Here is a 22193-nt window from a genome sequence, read left to right on the forward strand (position 1 = left end):
TGCTTGGTCAATACGTTTGGCGCCTCTTGAATCCGGAAGACAAAGAGCCGTCCTCAATGGTCGGCTTGTCGTGCTCAAGTGGAAAGTGGAAGCCGCAAGAGTCCGATCTACTTTTGGCCGACAAGCGCTTTCCAAAGCAGGGAACCGGCCGGCGCGGCGGACCTTTTGGTGAGGCGTCGAAGTGAAACGCTTCCTCCTCTTTCTCCTCAGCTAACCTCGCTAGCCGCCGAGCTAACGTGCCGCCAGCTAGTTGGTCGCACCGCGGCGGAGGGAGCTCCTCGTCGGCGGCGCACGAAGTGGCCGAATTTGCCGGGTCCGTCGAAGACGAAGCCCATCCGCGCACAGGCAAGGCAAACTTTCTGGTGTTTGGACGCCACTCTGTATTTGGGAACTTGTCGACAACCAACCAACCAACCAGCCAGCCAGACAGCCAGCTAGCTAGCTCGCTAGCTAGCTAGCTGGCGTGCCAAGTGGGCTTTTCCTGGTCCTCGCAAAAGTCGCAACTTCAACTGCTTTCTTGTCAAAATGGCTCAATATTGGGCGTATGATTCCAAACAACCTTTTCGACGCGGGTAAAGACTGTAATAGTGATTGATTTATCCAACTGTCAGCACTATTTTAGTTTCTTCTTGTCTTGCTGTGTTATCATGTGTGCCAATGAGATATAGTTGTTTGCCATAGACGTAAATGCAGTCAAGTCTTGAAGTTTTCCTCTTAAAGTCACAGCTTCAGTCCTGTTCAAGGGTAAAACTGGTCAATATTGTGCATAACGTACAACCTGTTAGGTGCAGGTCAAGGCACAGGCTGTACATTAGATGTGATTATTTTATCTCAATTTATTATAACTTGGTGTGCCACTAAGAGCACTTTCGTAGTACTTGTTTGTTGTCGATGTAAATATGTTGAAGTCTTTAGTTTACTAGGTAAGCGGTTTTCCTGACAGTTTTTCCTCTCCAAGTCACGAAATCAGTGACTATAGTGCATATAATATAGCATACAACAAGGTACAGACTCATAGGTTAGTTGTATTAGTGATAAATTCATCCAAACAACAGTCAACTGAACAACTTTTGAGTTTTTTCCTGTCCTAATGAGAGCACTTTCATATATTTACAACAACTAATGTATTCAAGTCATGAGCAGTTGAGATGTGTCCATATCTTTAACATTGCAGCTGTATTTCCTGATAACTTTGTCATTGACATTGAGGAAAATTCCGTGACTAGAAGTAGCGTCGTAGGCGACGACGCGTGGGCGTGTGAAGATTTGCGTCTCTGGTTGACTTCCAGATCGGAACGCGCCGATTTGTAGCTTTGTTGTGAGATCTGATAGCGACAGTCGCTTCCCCGCATATCGCTCATTCGCATCGTTTGTGTTTGTACGACTGCAGCGCAATCATGGTGCTGACCGGAAAGCGTTCCGAGAAAGGTCCCGCCCGCTGGAAGAGGAGAGTCAAGTCCGAGTACATGAGGCTGCGCCAACTCAAGCGCTTCAGGCGGGCCGACGAGGTCAAGGTTCGTGGGCCTCGTCGTTTGCTCCTCAAATCAAATCGGGAGACCGATCCGTCATTCCGTCATGTGCTCCGTGGATCTTTTCAGAGCATGTTCAACAGCAACCGCCAGAAAATTCTGGAGCGCACCGACATCTTGAACCAGGAGTGGAAGACGCGGCGCATCCAGCCCGTGCACATCATGTCGTCCGTGGGCTCGCTCAGGGGCACGCGAGAGGTCAGCGGCTCGCCGTAGCCCGCATCCCAACCTTTGGGTACAATGGGTGGCAGATTCGCTACCGCTGATCTGATATGAAGCTAGAGCTGCCGTGGTTTATCGACTATCAAATAAATCGACAAATATTTTGACAATTGAGTCATTTAGAGACCTTAACTTAATATCGTCCAAATCCTCACAATTTCAGCCTCTCAACGGTACATATTCTCCGATTTCTCAAGTCCTCCGTGAAAGCAGACTGATTATCTTTGTGTTTAACCAAATTGGACATTTGCAAACATCTGCTTTTACTTTTGTAAACAATCATCATTTTCCGACGGATGTTACGGCCCAAACCACTGAATCATCTATTTATGTTTGAATCAATTTGAAATAATATCCTGTTTGTTCATAAAGCGATTAAAAGTTTTATCCGGTTAATTGACAAAATAGTTGACAGACTAATTGATTATGTTAAATTAATCGTTAGCTCCAGCCCTATATGAAACTATGACTAATGCTTGTATTTGGGGGTTGCACTGCCAGATATGTTTGCCAAAGATTACATTTTTTGAATTTAGATTTCTGTAATTAAAATCTAACTTCATCAAGCAGAGCCTGTAAGTGAGGATGATCAGACCACAAGGGGGGAGTAAATCCTTCAAGCCTTTTCCTGTGTTCTCAATGGCTCTGTCTTGGTTAAATGACATTTAAAAAAAACAAAAAACTTGTTTACTAGCAGTGCCATCGGAGAAAGCTTCGCCTTTTGCCACCCAGAGCAACGCGTGGCGTCATGGTGTTTTATTGCCTAAAGTTTTGCTTGCTGACTGCTCTGCAGTGCACGGTGGACAGCGGCTTCTCCGAGTTCCCCCGCCAGGTCATCCCCCTGAAGACCCTCAACGCCGTGGCCTCCATCCCCGTCATGTACTCTTGGTCGCCGCTGCAGCAGAACTTCATGGTCAGGGAAACGCAATGAAAAGGGGTTGGGATATTAGGCTTTGGGGTGAAATTTCAAGATGAACTGAAAATACACTAACTTTTACAGGTCAACTTACCTTGCCCTTCTGTAAGCTTTTCTATACACAAATGTATAATTTTTTTGAATTTCTTCTGCAACTTGCTTTTTGACAAGAATGGAGCTGAGAGGAAAACTTTACAACTGGTGTTTGAGCTCAAAATAGGCGTAGCGAAACATAAGTGGTGTTTGTGTGTGCGCATTTTGGCTTGACCAAGTGTCGACCCCAAGTTACAGAAGGGGCACAAAAAAAGGTTGACTGCATAAATAATGAAAACAGCCTGCTGGTAATACCATTCACGAGGTTGTAATAACTGGGAAGGATGTTGTTCAGTGATTTCCTAACCAACAGAGTGTTATAATAAAGTTGTCTTTTGACTTATTTCTATATTATAATGTATTTTTAACTCCACACCGATTTAAAAACCAAGTAAGCATCACTTGGGTCTTGAACTAATTCTATTTCCGTTCAATTCAATGGGAAACATTGCTTGGGCTTGCAAATGTTTCGGTTCACGCACAATGTCGGAACGGATTCAAGTTAGGAACTGAGTCTTCAATGTCTATTCCAAAATATTGCATGTCTGTTAGGTGGAGGATGAGACGGTGCTCTATAACATTCCCTATATGGGAGATGAGATCCTGGACCAGGATGGCACTTTCATCGAGGAGCTCATCAAGAACTACGATGGAAAAGTCCACGGAGACAGAGGTGGGCTCAGCGGTGGTCGGCGCGGCGTCTGCTTTCCCCCGGGAAGTCAGAAGGTTGACGAGAGCGCGTGTCGTTCGCAGAGTGCGGCTTCATCAATGACGAGATCTTCGTGGAGTTGGTCGGCTCGCTGGCGCAGTACAGCGACAACGAGGAAGATGAGGAGGAAGAGCACGACTTTAAGATGGAGAAAATGGATGTAACGTGCGTCGGGCAGGACCACCCGGATGACGCGCGCAACCTCATCGAGGGTGAGTACGAAACACACTCACAACTGTGTTCATGTGTTTCTGATGGCTGTGAAGAGGAGGTAATAACAATCCATTTGGCCCAGGACGAGACGACGACGACTGCGCCAAGAGGTTTCCCTCTGACAAGATCTTTGAAGCCATCTCGGCCATGTTCCCTGACAAAGGTTCCACTGAGGAGCTGAAGGAGAAGTATGTACATTCTCCACTGTCGTGCAAGTAAAAGTGCAATCAAGTCAAACTGCTCACCCTTAGAAACATTTCAGCGACACAAGAGGGAACAGGAAGGTGTTTGCAAAGCACTACTGACACCTGGTGGTGTGTTATAGGTACTGCTTTAATGAATAAGTTGTAAAATGAATGAATTAACGTTTGTAATTGTGTCATTAGTATTCGTTGTTTTGCACTGAGCAGAAAGACACTTCCGTGGCAGTAAGTTACGTTTCTGATTCTTCCATTTAGTCGGGAGGCAAAACATTTAACTGACTGAATTTTATCGAGACAAAATGAAAAATGTTTTTCGTATGATTTTGACTTTTTATACCGTGAGACTATGACTTTTTATCTCCATTTAAAACAAGATATATATATATATATATATATATAATAATAATATTGCAACTTTATTCTCATAACATTCCCACTTTGTGTCTGGGGACTACACCTATTTTGAGAAAATATTTCATTCTTGTACAATAGAATTTTTTTGCTCACACAAAAATACTTTATCATGCGATTACGATTTTTTACTTTATTCTAGTAGGGTTACAACTTTTTATCTGAAAACATAGGATTTCACATTTGTAAGATTGCCTTTTTATTTAAAAAAAAGTATGACTGGTTTCCCGTAATTCACCCAAAATCCAATCCTTTAGGTAATCTGGGTTAGGGTTAGCGGGTGTACAAACATTTTTCAGAGTGGTGCACGTCGAAAAATAGAGGGATGCAAGGGCCACTTGGAAATTCTTCTTCTTCACTTGGAATGTTAAAACTGATGAATTAAGGTATTATATATTTAGTTATTTTGAAGAACTGCTATATCACATCTACTCGTGTGTGTGCGTGCGCCAGGTACAAGGAGTTAACTCAGCAGCAGCTTCCTGGCGCCTTGCCGCCCGAATGTACGCCCAACATCGACGGTCCAAACGCTCGCTCGGTGCAGCGTGAGCAGAGCCTGCACTCGTTCCACACGCTCTTCTGCAGACGCTGCTTCAAATACGACTGCTTCCTTCACCGTGAGTGTCTGCCGAGTTTGCGACCAGTTTCTGTTCCCACGTCTCCACCCGTTTACCACAGGTGGCAAAAGTATTGAAACTCTGTATTTCAGGTGAAGGAATGCCTTGTTTATCATGAAGGTTAGGTTCCGGACCACCCCCGCCATCGCCCAAATGTTGTTATTTATATATCTTTTAGGCGCCACGATGGCCGACTGGGTAGCACAACTACCTCACAGTTCTGAGGTTGCGGGTTCAAATCCGGCCTCGCCTGTGTGGCGTTTGCATGTTCTCCCCGTGCCTGAGTGGGTTTTCTCATCCCAAAAACATCCATGCGAGGTTCATCAAGGACACTAAATTGTCCGTAGGTGTGAATGTGAGTGCGAATGGTTGTTTGTTTATATGTGCCCTGCGATTGGCTGAGTCACCACAATATATTACTATGCAGCGAATAATCCGTGATATAAGGATGTTTATAAAAAAAAATTGAAAGCTAAATTAGCTAATGATAACAAATTAACAAATACACCTTACATGTACATTGAACCTCAATAACTGTTTGTCTGTTACATTGAAGCACTTTTTTAGGCCAGATACATTGTAAATAACTATGTAAAAAGAAGGAAATTATTTGAAAGTTTCACATTTTCATCAAACGTACCAAGCCGGTGTGCTTGGTCATGGTGACATTTTTGACATACAGTACTTCTAGGAGAGTTGCTTTCATGATCTGCATTAGTGTGCTTCCTTCCTTCCTTCTGTTGCCAAAGGCAAATACCTAAACAAGAAAAACTGTTACTGCATCAAAATATCATGTTCCAGACTCCAAAGACTTGTTTTGTACTCCTCAGAGAGCCTTGCCGCTCTCTCTCTGTTCTATGTACAATAGACAATATGTTGAGAAAGGATATATAGTGTGTGTTTATATATCGATATATATCTACATATAGATATCGATATATAGCTATATATCGAGAGAGTGTTTCATTCCGCACCTCCATTAATCGACAGCCCCAGTAACCGACAACGGCCAATTCAGGAACTAACAGACTTTGTCAACGTCAGTCTAAGTGACAAATGGAAACGATCTTTGGACGCAATGTTCAGTCCTGATGCTCCGTTTTATCCGTTGTATCGGGGTCCGTTTTGTTGGGGTTCCATTGTATGTTTTTGAGATTTGACAAGTAATTTTTGAATGCCAGAAGCTGTTTTTTGGCTCGCAAAAAAGGCACAACACCACAAATATTTTCTGTAGCTGACAACATCAAACAATCCTCTTAAATAAAGCCACGGGTGGGAAATATCTTGCTTATCCGAACATGTCCTGGATGTTAACGTTCACGGTTCTCCACGTTGTTGCTTTCTCCATTAATTTTTCACCTTATAAGTCGGCGAGATTGCAATCGGTCAACCTCTCAAGTGCTGTTGATTTTACCTCTCACAGTTTACGTCATTCCAGGCAGGCGGTTGAGAAAGTAAGGAGCCTGCTTTGACACAGTAAGATGTAGAAAGTACAGTGCTCTGTTTTCAAATGTAGGTAATAAGTGCAGGTAGCTGGTACCTGCTGATGCTTTGTCCTCCCTCAGCGTTCCACGCCACGCCCAACACGTACAAACGCAAGAACCTGGAGAACCTGGAGGACAGCAAGCCCTGTGGCATGGACTGTTATATGTATCTACTGCAGGTCAGCACATTCACATTTTTTATTTGTATGTATTTGGTGGATTTTGATGCTGAAGAAAATGTTTCCAAGCTTGTTTCTCAGGAGAAGTCAAGCAAAATAAATTCATCGAAAAATACCATTGTCATTTGCGACTGAAATTGTAAATTGGGTTTTTGTGTGAAAAACGCTGGGATTTTATTTCAAGCCTATATGGCCCAGCACAGCCCTCCGCTCATGTGCACTTTGTTTCAGGACGCCGCCGTGGCGGAGCGCGCCAAGACGCCCTCCAAGCGCTCGACGTGGCGGCGCCGCGGACGTCTGCCCAACGGCGGCAGCCGACCCGGAACGCCCACCGCCTTCTCCTCGGAGACCAAAGACACGGACAGCGAACGCGAGAGCATCAAAGACGACGACAGAGATAACGACGATGACAAGAAGGACGACAACAGCGGCAGCAGCTCAGGTTACATTTACGTTACCTTACGTCATTAACCTAGAATTACATTAGACTACTGTCAATTACATTAAATTACATGAACATAAACTTAACATTACATTGCATTACAATTAGCCTATATTACCTTACATTAATATGAGACGACATTAACATTGGATTACATCACCTGCCATCACCATTGCACAACTGTACATTATTACCCGTCATTGGTGGGGTAGTGCAGAGTGCGAGGAACGTTACATAACGTTGTCATACATTAACATTCCACTGCATTAACTTTTCATTACATCATGACTGTAGATTACAGTATGTTAGAGTTAACATGAGACTAGACTACATTACATAAAACTTGATTAGAATAGATTAAATGAACATTACTTTTGATTAGATTACGCATCAGATAAAATTGCATAAAATGCGATTCGATTGCATGGAGGCTCGTGTACGGTCCCAGTCCAGACATGTCAAATAATGATGTGTCCTTATGAACGGAAGTATCAATAGAACGTAAATGAGCTTTTAGCGTGACGGTCGGGTGGATTTGAAGCCGATGCCCCGTTAGTGCCAGCCTGCCAACTTTCCGCCTGACGTGTGTGCGTCGCAGAGGGAAACTCTCGCTGTCAGACGCCCGTCAAGCTGAAGCTGCAACTTCCCGCCGAGGCGCTGGAGTGGAGCGGCGCAGATGCGTCGCTCTTCCGCGTTCTCATCGGGACGTACTACGACAACTACTGCGCCATCGCGCGACTCATCGGAACCAAGACGTGCCGACAGGTGAGCGTCGCACGCGTCCTGTGGAAAGCCTTTATTCCTCGTCCTTGATACTAGGGGTGCAATCGATTTTACCCACAACTAATTGAACATCAAATTGGTTTTGTTTCATCATGAAACAATACAGAATAAACATCTATCCATTTTCTGTATCGCTTATCCTCAAGCGGGTCGCGGGCATGCTGGAGCCCATCCCAACTATCTTCGGGCGAGAGAAACCGGAGTACCCGGAGAAAACCCACGCAAACTCCACACAGGCAGAGCCAGGATTTGAAACCCGGTCCTCAGAACTGTGAGGCGGATGTGCTAACCAGTCGTCCACCGTGCCACCCCGAATAAACAATAATTTGTTAATAATAATAAAGTTAAGAAACAGTCATCAGAAATGTATTTTGCCCCACTTTCATGTAAAATACATTTATATTCTCTGAATCGATGGAATAATCGATAGAAGAATCATTTCTAAAAATATGGCAGACTTACTTGATAGTGAGGCTATTAATGTGTGAAACATGCCAACCAGTTGGAAGTAGTAGTGTTACTAGTGCAGCACAGTAGTTTACTAGGAAGGTTTAACTGCATACTAATAGGCCACAAGTGGCACTGGTAGTGGAAAAACCATTCCGTGTAAGACTATTGTTCTACTAGTGGGCTGAGTTGTCTTACTAGTCAGGGCAAAGAGTGCGCTAGTACGTTGGATCTCAAGCTGGGGATCAAGACTGTGGAAATAAACACTAGGCTCGGCTTTTCATAGCGTCCACATTTGTTGACGGCAGACATTTTGTCAGGTGTACGAGTTCCGGGTGAAAGAGTCGAGCATCATCGCACGCGCTCCCGCCGAGGATGAGGACACGCCCCCCAGGAAGAAGAAGAGGAAGCACCGACTTTGGGCTACACACTGCAGGAAGATCCAGCTCAAGAAAGGTCAGAATTCACCCCACGCGCCAAAAAAACAGCACACGAGATGGATGACGAGCTCCGTGTTTGTCGCCGCTCCCTGCAGATGGCTCGTCCAATCACGTGTACAACTACCAGCCGTGTGACCACCCCAGACAGCCCTGCGACTCGTCTTGTCCGTGCGTCACCGCCCAGAACTTCTGCGAGAAATTCTGCCAGTGCAGCTCGGAGTGTAAGAACAACACGTCACATGACTGTGGCTCACTTGACCGTCATCGTATTTCACGACCGCGTCGCGAGGGCCCTACCTATTTAATTGGCCGATATTAGTCCTTTTCAATTTGGCAAAAAAAAAAAAAAAAACACACACATGAACACCTTACCATGTAAGACAAGGATCCTGACATTTAAAAATAAAGAAACACACAAAAATGTTTACAAATATTTTTTCCTGATTTCTCTCACTGTTGTAAAGTTAAACAAATCCTAAAGGACAAAGGATTGTAAAACTGTCAAATGTTATTTTATTCATTATATTTATTTATTTAATCGGCCAATTAATTGGTTAGCGGAATTTGACTGCCAAATATCGGAATCGGCCTCAAAAATCCACGTCGGGCACTACCAACCCTTCACAGGACTGTCACGGGGCTAGGCGTGACTAAAAATAGCGATTAATATTCTCACCCCCAATTCAATATCCATTCAGCTTTAGCATTTGCTTTTTTCCTTTTTATTTATTTATATTTTTTTAGGCTTTATTTTTTTCCCCCTTTTGTACTACATGCATAAATAAGTTATTGTCGTATCCATTTGAATTTTCAGATGTTTGCTCACGTACCACATACAGAGCATTTCCCCCCCCAAAAAATTATATCATGGAAAAGTTTATTTCCATAATTCCATTCAAAAAGTTAAACTTTCATAGATTATAGATTCAGGGCCCACAATTTAAACAATTTCAAGTACTTATTTGTTTATTTTTACATAATTTGGGCTTCCAGCTCCTAAAACACACAAAATCAGGAATTCAAAAAATGGTCACACTGTGTCACATGGCCAAGACCGCGTCCAATGGCGTTCCGGATGCGTTTGCAGGCCAGAACCGTTTCCCGGGCTGCCGCTGCAAAGCTCAATGCAACACCAAGCAGTGTCCGTGCTACCTGGCCGTCAGGGAGTGCGACCCCGACCTTTGCCTCACCTGCGGCGCCGCCGACCACTGGGACAGCAAGAACGTCTCCTGCAAGAACTGCTCCATACAGAGGGGCGCCAAGAAGGTGACCGAACGACACCACCCAAATGTCCCTCACTAGCCGCTGTGTCGTGCACTACGCATCTAGTCAGTCACTGCTATGTAGTTCCTTCACCCTAATCACTCTATGGGTCATTTTCATATTAGATCAATCATGGTAAAGACACTTGTTCAAAACAAAAATCTAATTAATCATTTTTACATGCTGCCTTGGTTTTTTCTTTTTCTTTTTTAATGGGGTCTCTGCCCTTAGTCCTATTTTCAAAAAGTTGTGGTTGCTTTCAAATTTTGGGCATACATAATGGCAATTCGTTCGATGGCGCAAATAGTAGTGGCTCACTCAAAGACACTTCTTTTTATAACTGTAAAGACATGTGCATCATGGTAAAGACAAACAGCTTGCTTTAAATGGTGTGAGCTGCACAATTTCCATGTGTTGAACTCTGTGGATACAAGTGCAGGAATGTTCCCAAGTACTTACTAAAGTCATTACGCTCTTGTTTTGATACAGTTGAAATAATGGTAAAGACATGCAATAGTTCGCAAATTCATACATTTTCATTCATTAGTCTCTTAACAAGATGTTCAAATCATGAAACTTCATTTGGGACACCAAACGGGAAAGTCATTAAAAAGTTTGAAAAATATGACTTTAGAGTAATATTTAGCATTTGAATAATGTGTATGTCCAATGTGTCTGGCTTCTGGTCTCAGCACCTCCTCCTGGCGCCGTCCGACGTGGCGGGATGGGGCATCTTCATCAAGGAGCCGGTCCAGAAGAACGAGTTCATCTCGGAATACTGCGGCGAGGTACAAACGGCCGTCTGAGTGCCGTAGGCCTGTCATGATTAAAAAATTAATAAATTAAGATACGTTTGCCCAAGAATGATCATGATAAATGATATTGTTGGTTTATGACAATATATATATTTTGTTGCTTTTAGGTTAGTATTGTTGTTATTCCAATTTCCTTTCTTGTTTCTCTATTAATTGTTTTTCTTTATTCTGTGATGTGGATCCCCCTGGGTCTGAAATAAAGAGCTGGAAGATTGTGTGGTTGGTCCGCTGAAGACGAGCCCTTCACCAGGCAGTCAAATATATACTGTATGTTAATGTTCGTTGTCGTCAACTACTGGCTGAATAACGTGTGCCGTTGAGGTTATGCTCAATAAACGGTTAACGTTCTCGTGTTTGTGTTAATTGGGGACCAACACACACAACAACTGAGAGAGAGAGAGAGAGAGAGAGAGACGCAGATTTATAAATAAAAAAAAAAAAAAAAGAATTTTCCCGAACAAGCCGTTTAGCTCGTTAGCTCGCGGGCCTAAGTGTCTCCGTTGTGTGAATCTACACACGGAGCAAGGCTGTGGAGTATTGGCCGCAGCCAGCGCCGGCAAGACTATAGCAGTCCGCCGGCGTTCCATGAGCCCGCTAGCGGCTAACGACACAGCCCTCCAATGCTGTCGGCTCACCACAACAATGACAATTTATAGAGTCTGGAAAAACTGTCGTATCAACTTTATTTATCGAACGATAAGTCGATATAGTAATTATCGTGACAGGCCTAGAGCGCCGGTTAATGCTAACACACTAACGAGCGTCCTTTTCAGATCATCTCCCAGGATGAAGCGGACCGCCGAGGCAAAGTGTACGACAAATACATGTGCAGCTTCCTTTTCAACCTCAACAACGGTAACCGAGTCACGTGACACTCGGGCATTCTTCTTTGCAACCCCGGCCTTTTGCCAAGTCATCATTCTGCCATCCACCGCCCCCCTCCCCTCCAGACTTTGTAGTTGATGCCACCCGCAAAGGCAACAAGATCCGATTCGCCAACCACTCCGTCAACCCAAACTGCTACGCCAAAGGTCAGAACGCACGCCCACTTGCTAGGTTTCAACACACGGACTCATTATTAGTGAGCAGTTATGCTCTGCATGTGATGATTTGTGCAGACTAGTTAGTAGGGATGGGAATTGATAAGAAATTTGAGATTCAATTTCCATTACCGATACTGCTGTTGATCAGATTGTCATCGATTCACTTGGGCTGCGGGAATGAAACAATACAAAAGTTTTTCTTTGCTTTAACGCTTTCATATTTTCAACATTGGGCAGAAAATACGGCATGGTGCACGACTGTTTTGAGCGTCAGCCTCACAGTTCTGAGGACCGGGGTTCAATCCCCGGCCCCGCCTGTGTGGAGTTTGGATGTTCTCCCCGTGCCTGCGTGGGTTTTCTCCGGGCACTCCGGTTTCCTCCCGCATCCCAAAAAGACCGAAAAGCTTGATGCAGTTTTTGTGTAGCTTAAAAGATATCAGAGTGCCTTAAGGAATTGTCTTGTTCCACTCTCACTGGTACAGAGAAAATGAAACATTTGGGTTCTTCAGCCCAACTGAGACAAAAAACTGTAAACATCGAGACTGAGAACAGTAAAATGTGAGCTTCTGCCTTTGGTCATTCTTGCCAGGATATTAGCTCTCTTTTAATCCACCAGGCAGAGATGTTTTCCACTGGATGCAGTATAACTTTCCCAGTGTGACACTTCGGATACTAACATTTTGGAATATTTATAGCGCTGCTTTTGGATTCTACTTCATTCAAAACGAATTCAGACACAAACCAAAGAACTGTTCTGCAAAAAATAACACATGATCTAATTCTGAAAAAAACAAAATGTCTGCATCCCCAATCACAGCCGAGAAGCGCGCGCTTGAAGTGGCCTAACTCCAGTCAAAGTGGATCTTTTTGTTTTAATCGTCTGGCAAGCAAGTAAACGATTCCTAGGAATCTAACTGGATCTCAAGATACAAACGATTGTTGTTACTAGTGTCAAGTTCTTTTCTAATTTGAGGCCACCTGAACTTGAAAAGGCTGAGAAACTCATGGAGGATGCTTTATCAGCTCCAGTCGTTTTCCGGGGCTTTGTGTCAAACTTTTACAGGCGCTCTAGCTTAGCTATCCATCCATTTTCTGTGCCGCTTCTCCTCACACGGGTCGCGGGCGTGCCGGAGCCTATCCCAGCTATCTTCGGGCGAGAGGCGGGGTACACCCTGAACTGGTCGCAGGCCTATCTTAGCTAGAAAACCTTAAATTGAGGACAAACGAGAACTATTGTATCAGAGTCTTTATTTGCCAAGTACGTCGCATCTGCTCCATTTGCACACTGACTGAGGAGTATCTGCAACATTTGCACAATCAACATTGTCCCAGACTATCTTACTATCGTCTCGGCGCCCTCTGGACAACGGTCATTGCACCGGACTATTGCAATATTAGTCATTCGAACTGCTCTAAGTGCTAGAGGACTCTGCATCTTTTTTCACAATTTTCAAAAAAACAACAACAGAAGAACTGTACCGGCATTACCAGATAACTAGCAACCCTTTATTGCTCAGTGACTGTTTTTTGTTGTTGTTGTCAATGTCTTTCTGTCTCCAAAGTGTTCTCTGTCAGTTGACTGTCTGTTGTCGTACTCGAGCAGCTCCAACTACCGGAGACAAATTCCTTGTGTGGTTTTTGGACATACTTGGCAAATAAAGAGGATTCTGATGTCAAGACCACACAAGGAATTTGTCTCTGGTAGTTTGCGCCGCTCTAGTACGACAGCAGACGGCCGCTGTGACAAAATGAATGTCCAGAATAAGGAAGTAAAGTATGGAGTGACTACTGTAATTAAACTCAAATTTCTTCAATGATCAGCATACAACAATTGGCATGTCCATCAAACACACAGTTTCAATTCAATAAATAATTTATTCTCCTCCACTATAGCTCTAATAATCCTGGAAGTTCTTGGTCGGAATAAGTGAATGCTTGGACAGCTGGGGTATTTCTAAGGAGAATTTGCTCTTTTTCTCAACTGAGACGTCGTCACCAACAAACCTTGTGACATCGTTCATCTTTACGGACCATTTTCAACAAACAATCAGTCATTTTTGACATAACTAGCGTCCAACGCTCTGGCCTGCTATAACGTGCTGACCGGCTACGAGTGCGTACGAAAGCGCTGACTGGCACGTGTGTCCTCAGTGATGATGGTGAACGGCGACCACAGGATCGGCATCTTCGCCAAGCGCGCCATTCAGACGGGGGAAGAGCTCTTCTTCGACTACAGGTCGGTCGCTTCGTTCCGCACGTGACGAAGGCAAATACAGACGTGCCTTGAGATATCGCTCGAATTCATTCCGTCGTCTCGGATCGTCTTTCCCCACCGAAATGAATCCAAATGGTGCTATTGTTCCTTCCGGCCCCCGCCTCACCCTCGGCCAAAAAAAAAAAAAAAACATCTCTGCCAACTGAGCCGCGGCTGCCCAATAGAGTACACAAACCAAGTAGAATCCATTTCATCTGAAATGCCGTTTTGGGGTCGGGAACGCATGGATGCAATTTCAATTCATTTCAATGGGGAACTGCATTTTGTATTTATAATGAATTCAACCCGTTAAATGAAGGTAGTGAAGAATTGTTTCCCGATTTCATCTTGCAGGTACAGTCAAGCGGATGCTCTCAAGTACGTGGGCATCGAGCGCGAGATGGAGATTGCCTGACGCCCGCGCCCGTTGTTGACTGTGAGCCTTGTGCCCGCATGCACACACACACACACACACACACACACACCATCTACCTTCAGGACAACTGTCAGCATGTCAAAAAAAAATATTTCAATCGTTTCTTTGTTTTGTTGAAGGTGAAAACGGACTTTTTTGTTCCATTTTTGCCAAGTTTTGTGGAGTGAGGAGGCAAACACTGTCTTTTCACTTGAACCTTCAGGGACCAAAGTTGGCACCAGCAGGCTTCTTTAGTGAGCGCACGTGTGTGCGTTTCCACACTTGAACCTCGACAACTTTTCACCTTTTTTATATTCTGACGTCTATGGCCAGCAAATCATATTTTTGATTTGATCCTGACGTCTCGCGATGCCTTCAGGCGTTGTAGGAGACGTCAAGTGACACCTTCAGGTGCTGTAGGACACGTCATGCGATGCCTTCAGACGCTGTAGGAGACGTCAAGTGATTCCTTCAGTTGCTGTAGGACACGTGAAGTCAGCAAGAAGCCACCAGCAAATTTTTTTTTTTTTTTTTTTTTTTTTTTTTTTTGCGCCACCGGCTTCCTGAAAGGTAAGAAAAATGTGGAATCTTCTTTTGATCCACCCAAAGTCCAGCCCAGCATTTATTCCATATCCTACTAGTGCACTCAAATGTCCATGTACTAGTATGATCTTTGTCCTCACTTTTAGGGCAATTGGGCACACTAGTAGAATGACTGTCTTACTAGTTTTGTCCACTACTGTGTTGTCACACAGTCTGCGCACTTGTAGTCAGGCTAAATTGTGCACTAGTGATAGAAAATTCTACTAGTTAGCAGTTAGTAGAACGAGTCGGTTGCAAATGTCAACTTGTGCACAGTCACATACCTACTAGTTGCGCTTAGCAGTCTTTCTAGTGTAGCACAGTTGTCTTTTAATCAAGTTGAATTGTGTGCTATGAGGTGAAAAGTGCCACTAGTAGTGGGGGATTAGTACGACACAGGGGTTCTACTAATTATGCTTAATTTTCTTACTGGTGAGGACAAAATTACTAGTAGGATGTGGAAGAAATGCTCAAAGAGGTTTGGTGTGAAAGGAGTTGTTGGGTTGTACCTGAGCGCTCCAAATAAGTCACTGCCAGAGATTCCGGAATGCGGAATGTTTTGTTTTTGGTGTGAATGTTGGCGCCTGACGTCTGACCTCATCCACTTCCTTCCTGCTGGAATCACAAAACGAAACAAAACAAGATCTACCATCAGCATGACTTGGCTGGCAGCTTTTTCCTGATTGGAAGAGCTGCCGTGAGTGTTTGTGACGTGGCAGTCAGCTGGGATGATTAAACACCTGTTTACATGTTTACAACAAAGGCGCTGCTCGTACGTTGCTGTCAACAAGGAGAGCCAATCAGCAGCAACCACTCAGGCTCCGCTTTGGACTTTTTTTTCCTTCATTTTCCCCACTCAACGTGGAAAAAAGATGGTGCTGACTTTGTTTACATTTTTGTTTCTATGAATGCACAATAAACTTCAAAAGTGCTTTGCTTTCTTTTTTTCTTTTTATGAACCGATAGCATACAAACTGTATTCCTTGATGTGGAATTATTTGAAATGTAATGGGTGTCTACAAATTGAGGCAGACTAAAATAATATACAGTAGTGCATATAGTAACAGACAAAACTAGAGGTGCAACAATGACTCAATTCATCGACAATCGATTATCAAATTAAGGGACAACTATTTTGATAATTGATGAATCATTGTTTAATTTAAGACTGTCCAAATCCTCAATTTCAGCCTCTCAGCAGTCAATAATGTCTGTCGTCCTCCATGAGAGCAGACCGATTATCTTTGTGTTTATCAAAACATTTGCGAATATCTGCTTTTACTTTTGGAAAACAATTGACGTTGCTCCCTAAATATGTATTTATTTGAATGAGAGGCATGAAGTGCATTTTGTGGGTTGTGAAATTCAGTCCACTGACATGCTTGAGTTTACGGACAGATGTGACACATTCAATATGGCGGACGCGCTCACCTATCCCATCAACAGGCCATCGCGATAAAGGTGGCGTCCGCCTCCTACCAGCACCGTTTGTCTGAGTGTTTCTGCTCTTTTAATTCGTAGACTAAAAGTTAATTCGCGGCGCAGTTCTTGTCGTACTTGGCTTATTGTGAGTCGTCAGCCCGCCTTTCGGTCTCTGCAGTTGTGGGAGGACGTGAATCGGAAAGGCAGCCGGCCCGAGGCCCCCTTCACGCGGCAACGTCACATGCGAAATGTGTCTTGCTGCTCCTGTGCTTTTGGACAGTGGCTCACTGAGCTCCAACTAATTGAGCTCCAACTCCCAACTATTACTATTTTTAAAAACCTTTTATTCTGAACGGGTTAACCGGAAGTCGTTCTCACTTACTCAAACTTTGTAATGCATTCATGTAGTTGGAACTCCATGGCAACCAGACACTTGGGAAACACATAGATGACTAAATTCTGTGGACGAGAAGATGTCCTGCTCAGAGGAGGTGACGTACGTGGACCGGCGAGACGAAGGAAAGATGCCTTCAACGTAGATCATCAAGCACAAAGCGGCGGAGGAGAGGAGCGATCTGGTGAACCTGAAGCAGCGCCGGGTGTTTTTGGTCAACTCCATGTTTCTCTCTAAATCGGTTAGTTTTTTTTCATTTTGGCAGTATAAGATCACAACCATCAAATATCACCGACTCGCCTGACTTTGGGGCGGGCAGCGTGGCTTCAGTTCCCACTCAGTGACGGTGAGAATGTGAGTGCGAATGGTTGTCCGCGTCGATACGTGCACTGTGACTGTCTGGCGACCGGTTCGGGGTGTCGTCCGCCTTTCGGCCCAATTCAGCCGGGACAAGCTCCCGCAACCCTCAGCAGGAAAAGCGGTGTTGAGAATGGTTTGATGGATGTAAAAGGAACAATCGTGTTTACATTTGGGTCCCACTATTTTCCATGACTTCTGATTTCAAACTCAATTATTTGTAAAAAAAAAAAAAAAAAAATCAAAACCAAAAGATTCCAGGGGGCCTCCACATCGTTGCGGTTTGGCTTTCACAAATTCACCTATGTGCGGTTTTTGGGCGAACCTTTCCTGTTGTTCACAGAAACTGCCGCTTATTTGGATTTGTTTGACCCGATCCTCCGCTTATTTGTTTGTTAGTTGAATGCACGCCAATTATAATGAGGGTCAATTATTTGCAGATTTTTGCTATTCACGGTGAGGCCCACATATAGCGGGCGGGGGTCCACCGTTTAAAGGCCGACACTCAAATGCGGGCGGCGCCGTGTCCAAGTGGTTGGCACATCGAATAGCTTCGCCACGGGAAGCGCGTTTGCGGTTCTCCGCCTCCTCAAGTGGATTTTCCTCGCACGTCCCAAAACAGGTTAGCACGCTAACTTCGCTGAAGACTCCAAAGCGTGAGTGTTCGTGGCCGATCGGCCGGCGACCAGTCCGGGGCGTACCGCGCCTCTCGCCGCCCGAAGTCAGCGGGGATGGGCGCTAGAGAAAGCGGATGCCACGGCGTGCCAAATGCAAGGCTCGCGTGCGCGTCACAGTGGCATCCCGTGCGTGCGCGCGCGCCATCTGTCGCCGCGCGTAACCGGCTGACGATCTGACCTTTGACTTGGACCAGGCCGGCCTATAATCTGGATCAAGCTTCTGATTTATTCACGTGATGTCTCATCCTGGCTCGAGTCCGCTCGGCGCTGGCAGAAGATCTGCTCGTTTCGTTGTCCTCGTCATATTTGCTGTGTGTTCTTTCAGCCACAAAGGCCTCGCCGTCATCTCGCCGAAGCCGAAGACGAGGAGCGACGTCCGGAGAAGTGAGTCCACGCGGGTGTCAAACGGTGTGCCCGGGGGCCAGTTGCGGCCCACCACATCCTTTTATGTGGCCCACTAAAGCAAACATAAAGTGTCTACTTTACGGCTCACCTTACATGCACATTTAATGTTGAACTATGCAAAATCTATTTTGATTCAATTACTCAAGTAATTGGTAGAATAATCCATTCAAAAAATATTCAAATGGCTGTACTTCAGGTTTCTTGCTCAAGTCATTTATTCGTTTCATTTTGGCAGAAAATCTGTACGATTGTCATTTTTTTTCACTTTAACCGTTTTTATATGCATTTATTTTCACAAAATGGCTTCTTAATATAAATATCACAAAAATATTTGATTGGCAGTATTTTCCTTGATTTCCAATTGTTGTGAAAAACAATCAAGTGCAGGCAAAACTGTGCGCTGCCTACGCCACAATATGATGAAGTGTTTGTACTTTTACATGGTTTTCAGAGTCATGTCGACCTTGTAAGGGGACCCAAACTCTTTGATGTGGCCGGCGCCAAAAAGGATTTTGACACCCCCGCGCCTTCAAAGCTCACACGGGCCGAGCGCCTGCCTCCAACGGTGAAAAACCACCATGAATCGACGTCCCCCTAAAGAGCTTTAAAATTCCCTTTGGATGCCAGAAGATGACTTTTGTCTGCATGAAACTGTTCAACTCACTTCAACATAGTTCCTTGGCACCAGGACACCACAAGATGATGCCAAAGTAACCCTTTTATAGCTTTAGCCTGAGCACAAAACCATCCTGGCATATCTAGAAAAGTTCCGTATAAAACCATCCATCCGTTTTCTGTCGCGCTTCTCCTCACGCGGGTCGCGGGCGTGCCGGAGCCTATCCCAGCTATCATCGGGCAGGAGGCGGGGTACGCCCTGAACCGGTCGCCGGCCAATCGCTGGGCACATACAAACAAACAACCACTCCAACTCGCATTCACACCTACGGGCAATTTAGTGTCTCCAATCAACCAACCGCGCATGTTTTTGGGATGTGGGAGGAAAGCGGATCCCCCGGAGAAAAGCCACGCAGGCGCGGGGAGAACATGCAAACTCCACACAGGCGAGGCCGGGGATCGAACCCCGGTCCTCGGAACTGTGAGGCAGACGCCCTAACCAGTCGTTCACCGTGCCGCCAATGGGAGAAATGGCCCACATAATTCAAATGGCAAGTAATTGTGCCAGATGATGATTATTAGTCTTAGTAGTAGCACAAGCGCCCCCAACATTTTGGATCGACCTTTCACCCTGCCGCCACACAAATGTTTTCATCGACAGCGTTTAAAAGTCATTTTTAGCATATGCACCCGGGCCACTCTTTGCACAGCCCCTACCTAAGAGCGTCAAACTAAAACATCCGAATCAATTCCAGCTTGTTGTTGCACTGCTACAATTGTCTAGATCGCAGGTGCCAAACTCAGGCCCGGGGGGCCAGATCTGGCCCGCCACATCATTTTATGTGGCCCGCGAAAGCAAATCGTGTGCTTGAACTGCCATGATTCGTGCTAAAATCTGTAGAAAAAAAAATCCAATTGTCATATGGAATAAATATTTCCAACCATGTTTTTGTTACCAAACCTCTTTTTACAATGCAGTAACTTCAACAATAGTTACAAAGTATTACGCTTGAATTTTGATTTCCAAACTCTTCGTCTATCAATTTGCTGTCTATGTAATAATATAAGGAGGTGATTCAATATTTGTATGATTTCCAAATCTTAACGGCCCTCTGAGAGAAACCCTAACTACAACGTGGCCCGCGACACAAATGAGTTTGACACCCCGGGTCTAGAAACGGAGGCCATCAAATATTTTTAGAAGGAATGATTTTACCTATCATCCCATTGGTTATTTGAGTTTTGGCATGAAATTTGATATAACATCATTCTAGTACAAAATATGCATGTGAGGTGCAGTTGATATTTTGCCCACTTGGGGTCACCATTGTCACATTCTGCATTGCAGTAGCTGCGACTTTGAAAGGCGGGGCCTGGCCTGGTGAGTGACACGGGTGTCAGCCAACGAGAGCGTAGCGTCGGCTGGCCGTTGACCGGCGAACCGCTGAGCGACTCGCCATCGCCTGTGGCCGTGCAGCAGTGTAATGTGTTGATCGAGTTAGCATTTGTTCAATAAAGCGGTTGAAAGCGCACCGGCGGCTGCGTCTGTCCTTGACTACCTGTACACCGATTACAATGAGTTGTAAGTCGCGGCGGTAGGCCCTAATCAATTAGCTAACCATGTTGCTTTGCCATAGACGTGCAGCTGTGAAAGCCAGTTCTGCTTTGCCGTAGACGCGTTGCAATTTTGCCCAAAAAATCTTTTTTTGAAGTGCCAACTGATCCCAAACTCGGGCCATTCCGTCTTTTCCGGACTCTTTGCTACCGGCTCGCGTGAGGCTGCGGGAACTTAAAGTCCGTGCGGAAAAACAATCCTGCCGTGAAAACTAAATCGCAATATGGCGAGGGGCAAGCATTGTGACATTTTCCTATTGTAATCTTGTCAAATGCTTTTCAACGTATTGATATTACAAACAGGATTTTCTGATACCAGTGTGAGCCTTGAGTATGTATTGTTTGGCCTCTTCGAAGAAAATAAAAAAAATAAATAAAAAATAAATTCTGCTGACTTAATAAACCTTTTATTGCTGATGTGGAAATATCACATTCATCGTTGTAAATCGATTGGATTAAAGGCATGTTTTACTGCCTTCTATCATGACTTCGGACAATCCATTCTTTCAATTAAGTACTCTAACAAACAAAAAGCTCTGAAAACTATTGAATCTTGCATTGCTTTTCATGTATTATTAGGAATGCACGTACCCATAGCATGCTATTTAACTAGATTTGATATTTATTTGTTAATTATTATTTTGAATTAATTTATTTGACCTTTTTTATTTATGTATGTATTTATTTTCTGTTCCGTGTCCTTTCTGTGTTCATCTTGAATGACTTCGCTATTTGTATTGATCACTATTCAGGACTTGTTCTGGTTAAATGTTTGGAGCTGTGTGTGATGTAAACAGTTATCTATTATAATAAAGTTTGCAAAAAAACAACAAAAAACACTCCACTTCAGTACGCCTTGAAATAAAGATTTTTTTTATTTATTTATCCGAATCGCGCATGCGTAACGAAGAAGTCACGCCGGTACACGGAAGTGTCCGTGCGCATGCTTGGAAACTCAACCGGCGGCCATTGTTGTAGTCCCATAGCGACGCCATACTGTGACGTCAATGCTGCGTTCAGGGACTCCTCCGAGGATCCAGCGTTTCTTTTCACGAGGTGTGCAGTCATGTATTCAAACGAGAGAAGAAATTGTACATAGTTTGACTGGTAAGGGAAATGATAATAAATCAGTTTGCATTGAAGTGTTTCAGACACGACCCCAGAGAAGCGGAAGAAGATGATGGCAGTTTCACACTGCCAATTTGATTGGTATTTACTAGATCGATAGATCGTTTTTGGGTCTAAAATGGCCGCCGCATCCCATAATGCAACGCAAAATCTGCACTGCAGTGTGTAAGCCGGCGGCCGTTTAGGGCTAGCGGTAACCGTAGTGAACGTAAACATTTCTGTACGCACAAAGGTTATAAGAAACTGCACTGTGATTTGCTAGCAAACCCGTTGTTATTTCATCATCAGAATTTTTTTTCACCGATTTCTATATTGCACGAAATTTTTAAAGACACAACGATCAAAATAAGACAAACAGAGTTCTGTAGCTGGAACGCATGAATTGAGTTTCCATTCGTTTCAGTGGAGAACATGACCTCGGTTTGCGAACGTTTTGGTTTGAGAACAGGGTCACTGAACAAATTAATTTCATAACACGAGGTTTCACTGTATTTTAACATTGTTTATTGAAATCTTTCTGT

At 44.4% G+C, this 22193-nt stretch overlaps 1 protein-coding gene across 5 annotated transcripts; it reads left to right on the forward strand.

The window, feature by feature from the left end:
* The first annotated feature begins 24 nt into the window (after positions 1-24).
* On the forward strand, positions 25-15978 carry ezh2 (enhancer of zeste 2 polycomb repressive complex 2 subunit). 5 transcript variants are annotated; one of them, XM_061666509.1, is made up of 20 exons: positions 27-345; positions 1391-1514; positions 1599-1727; positions 2545-2664; positions 3313-3433; positions 3514-3681; positions 3765-3870; positions 4750-4913; positions 6479-6576; positions 6808-7018; positions 7617-7783; positions 8557-8704; positions 8784-8909; positions 9776-9954; positions 10644-10739; positions 11540-11621; positions 11717-11797; positions 13961-14045; positions 14418-14499; positions 14619-15978. In XM_061666509.1, the coding sequence occupies exons 2-19, from the start codon at positions 1398-1400 to the stop codon at positions 14476-14478; spliced, it is 2259 nt and encodes a 752-aa protein (XP_061522493.1). In that variant the 5' UTR covers positions 27-345; positions 1391-1397; the 3' UTR covers positions 14479-14499; positions 14619-15978. The 5 variants fall into 5 exon arrangements, with proteins under 5 accessions (XP_061522496.1, XP_061522494.1, XP_061522493.1 ...); XM_061666510.1 differs by having other exon boundaries at positions 26-168; positions 14418-15978; XM_061666508.1 differs by having other exon boundaries at positions 14418-15978.
* Positions 15979-22193: the final 6215 nt, after the last annotated feature.

The sequence above is a fragment of the Phycodurus eques genome, chromosome 21 (genome assembly GCF_024500275.1).
Source record: "Phycodurus eques isolate BA_2022a chromosome 21, UOR_Pequ_1.1, whole genome shotgun sequence".
NCBI lineage: Eukaryota > Metazoa > Chordata > Actinopteri > Syngnathiformes > Syngnathidae > Phycodurus > Phycodurus eques.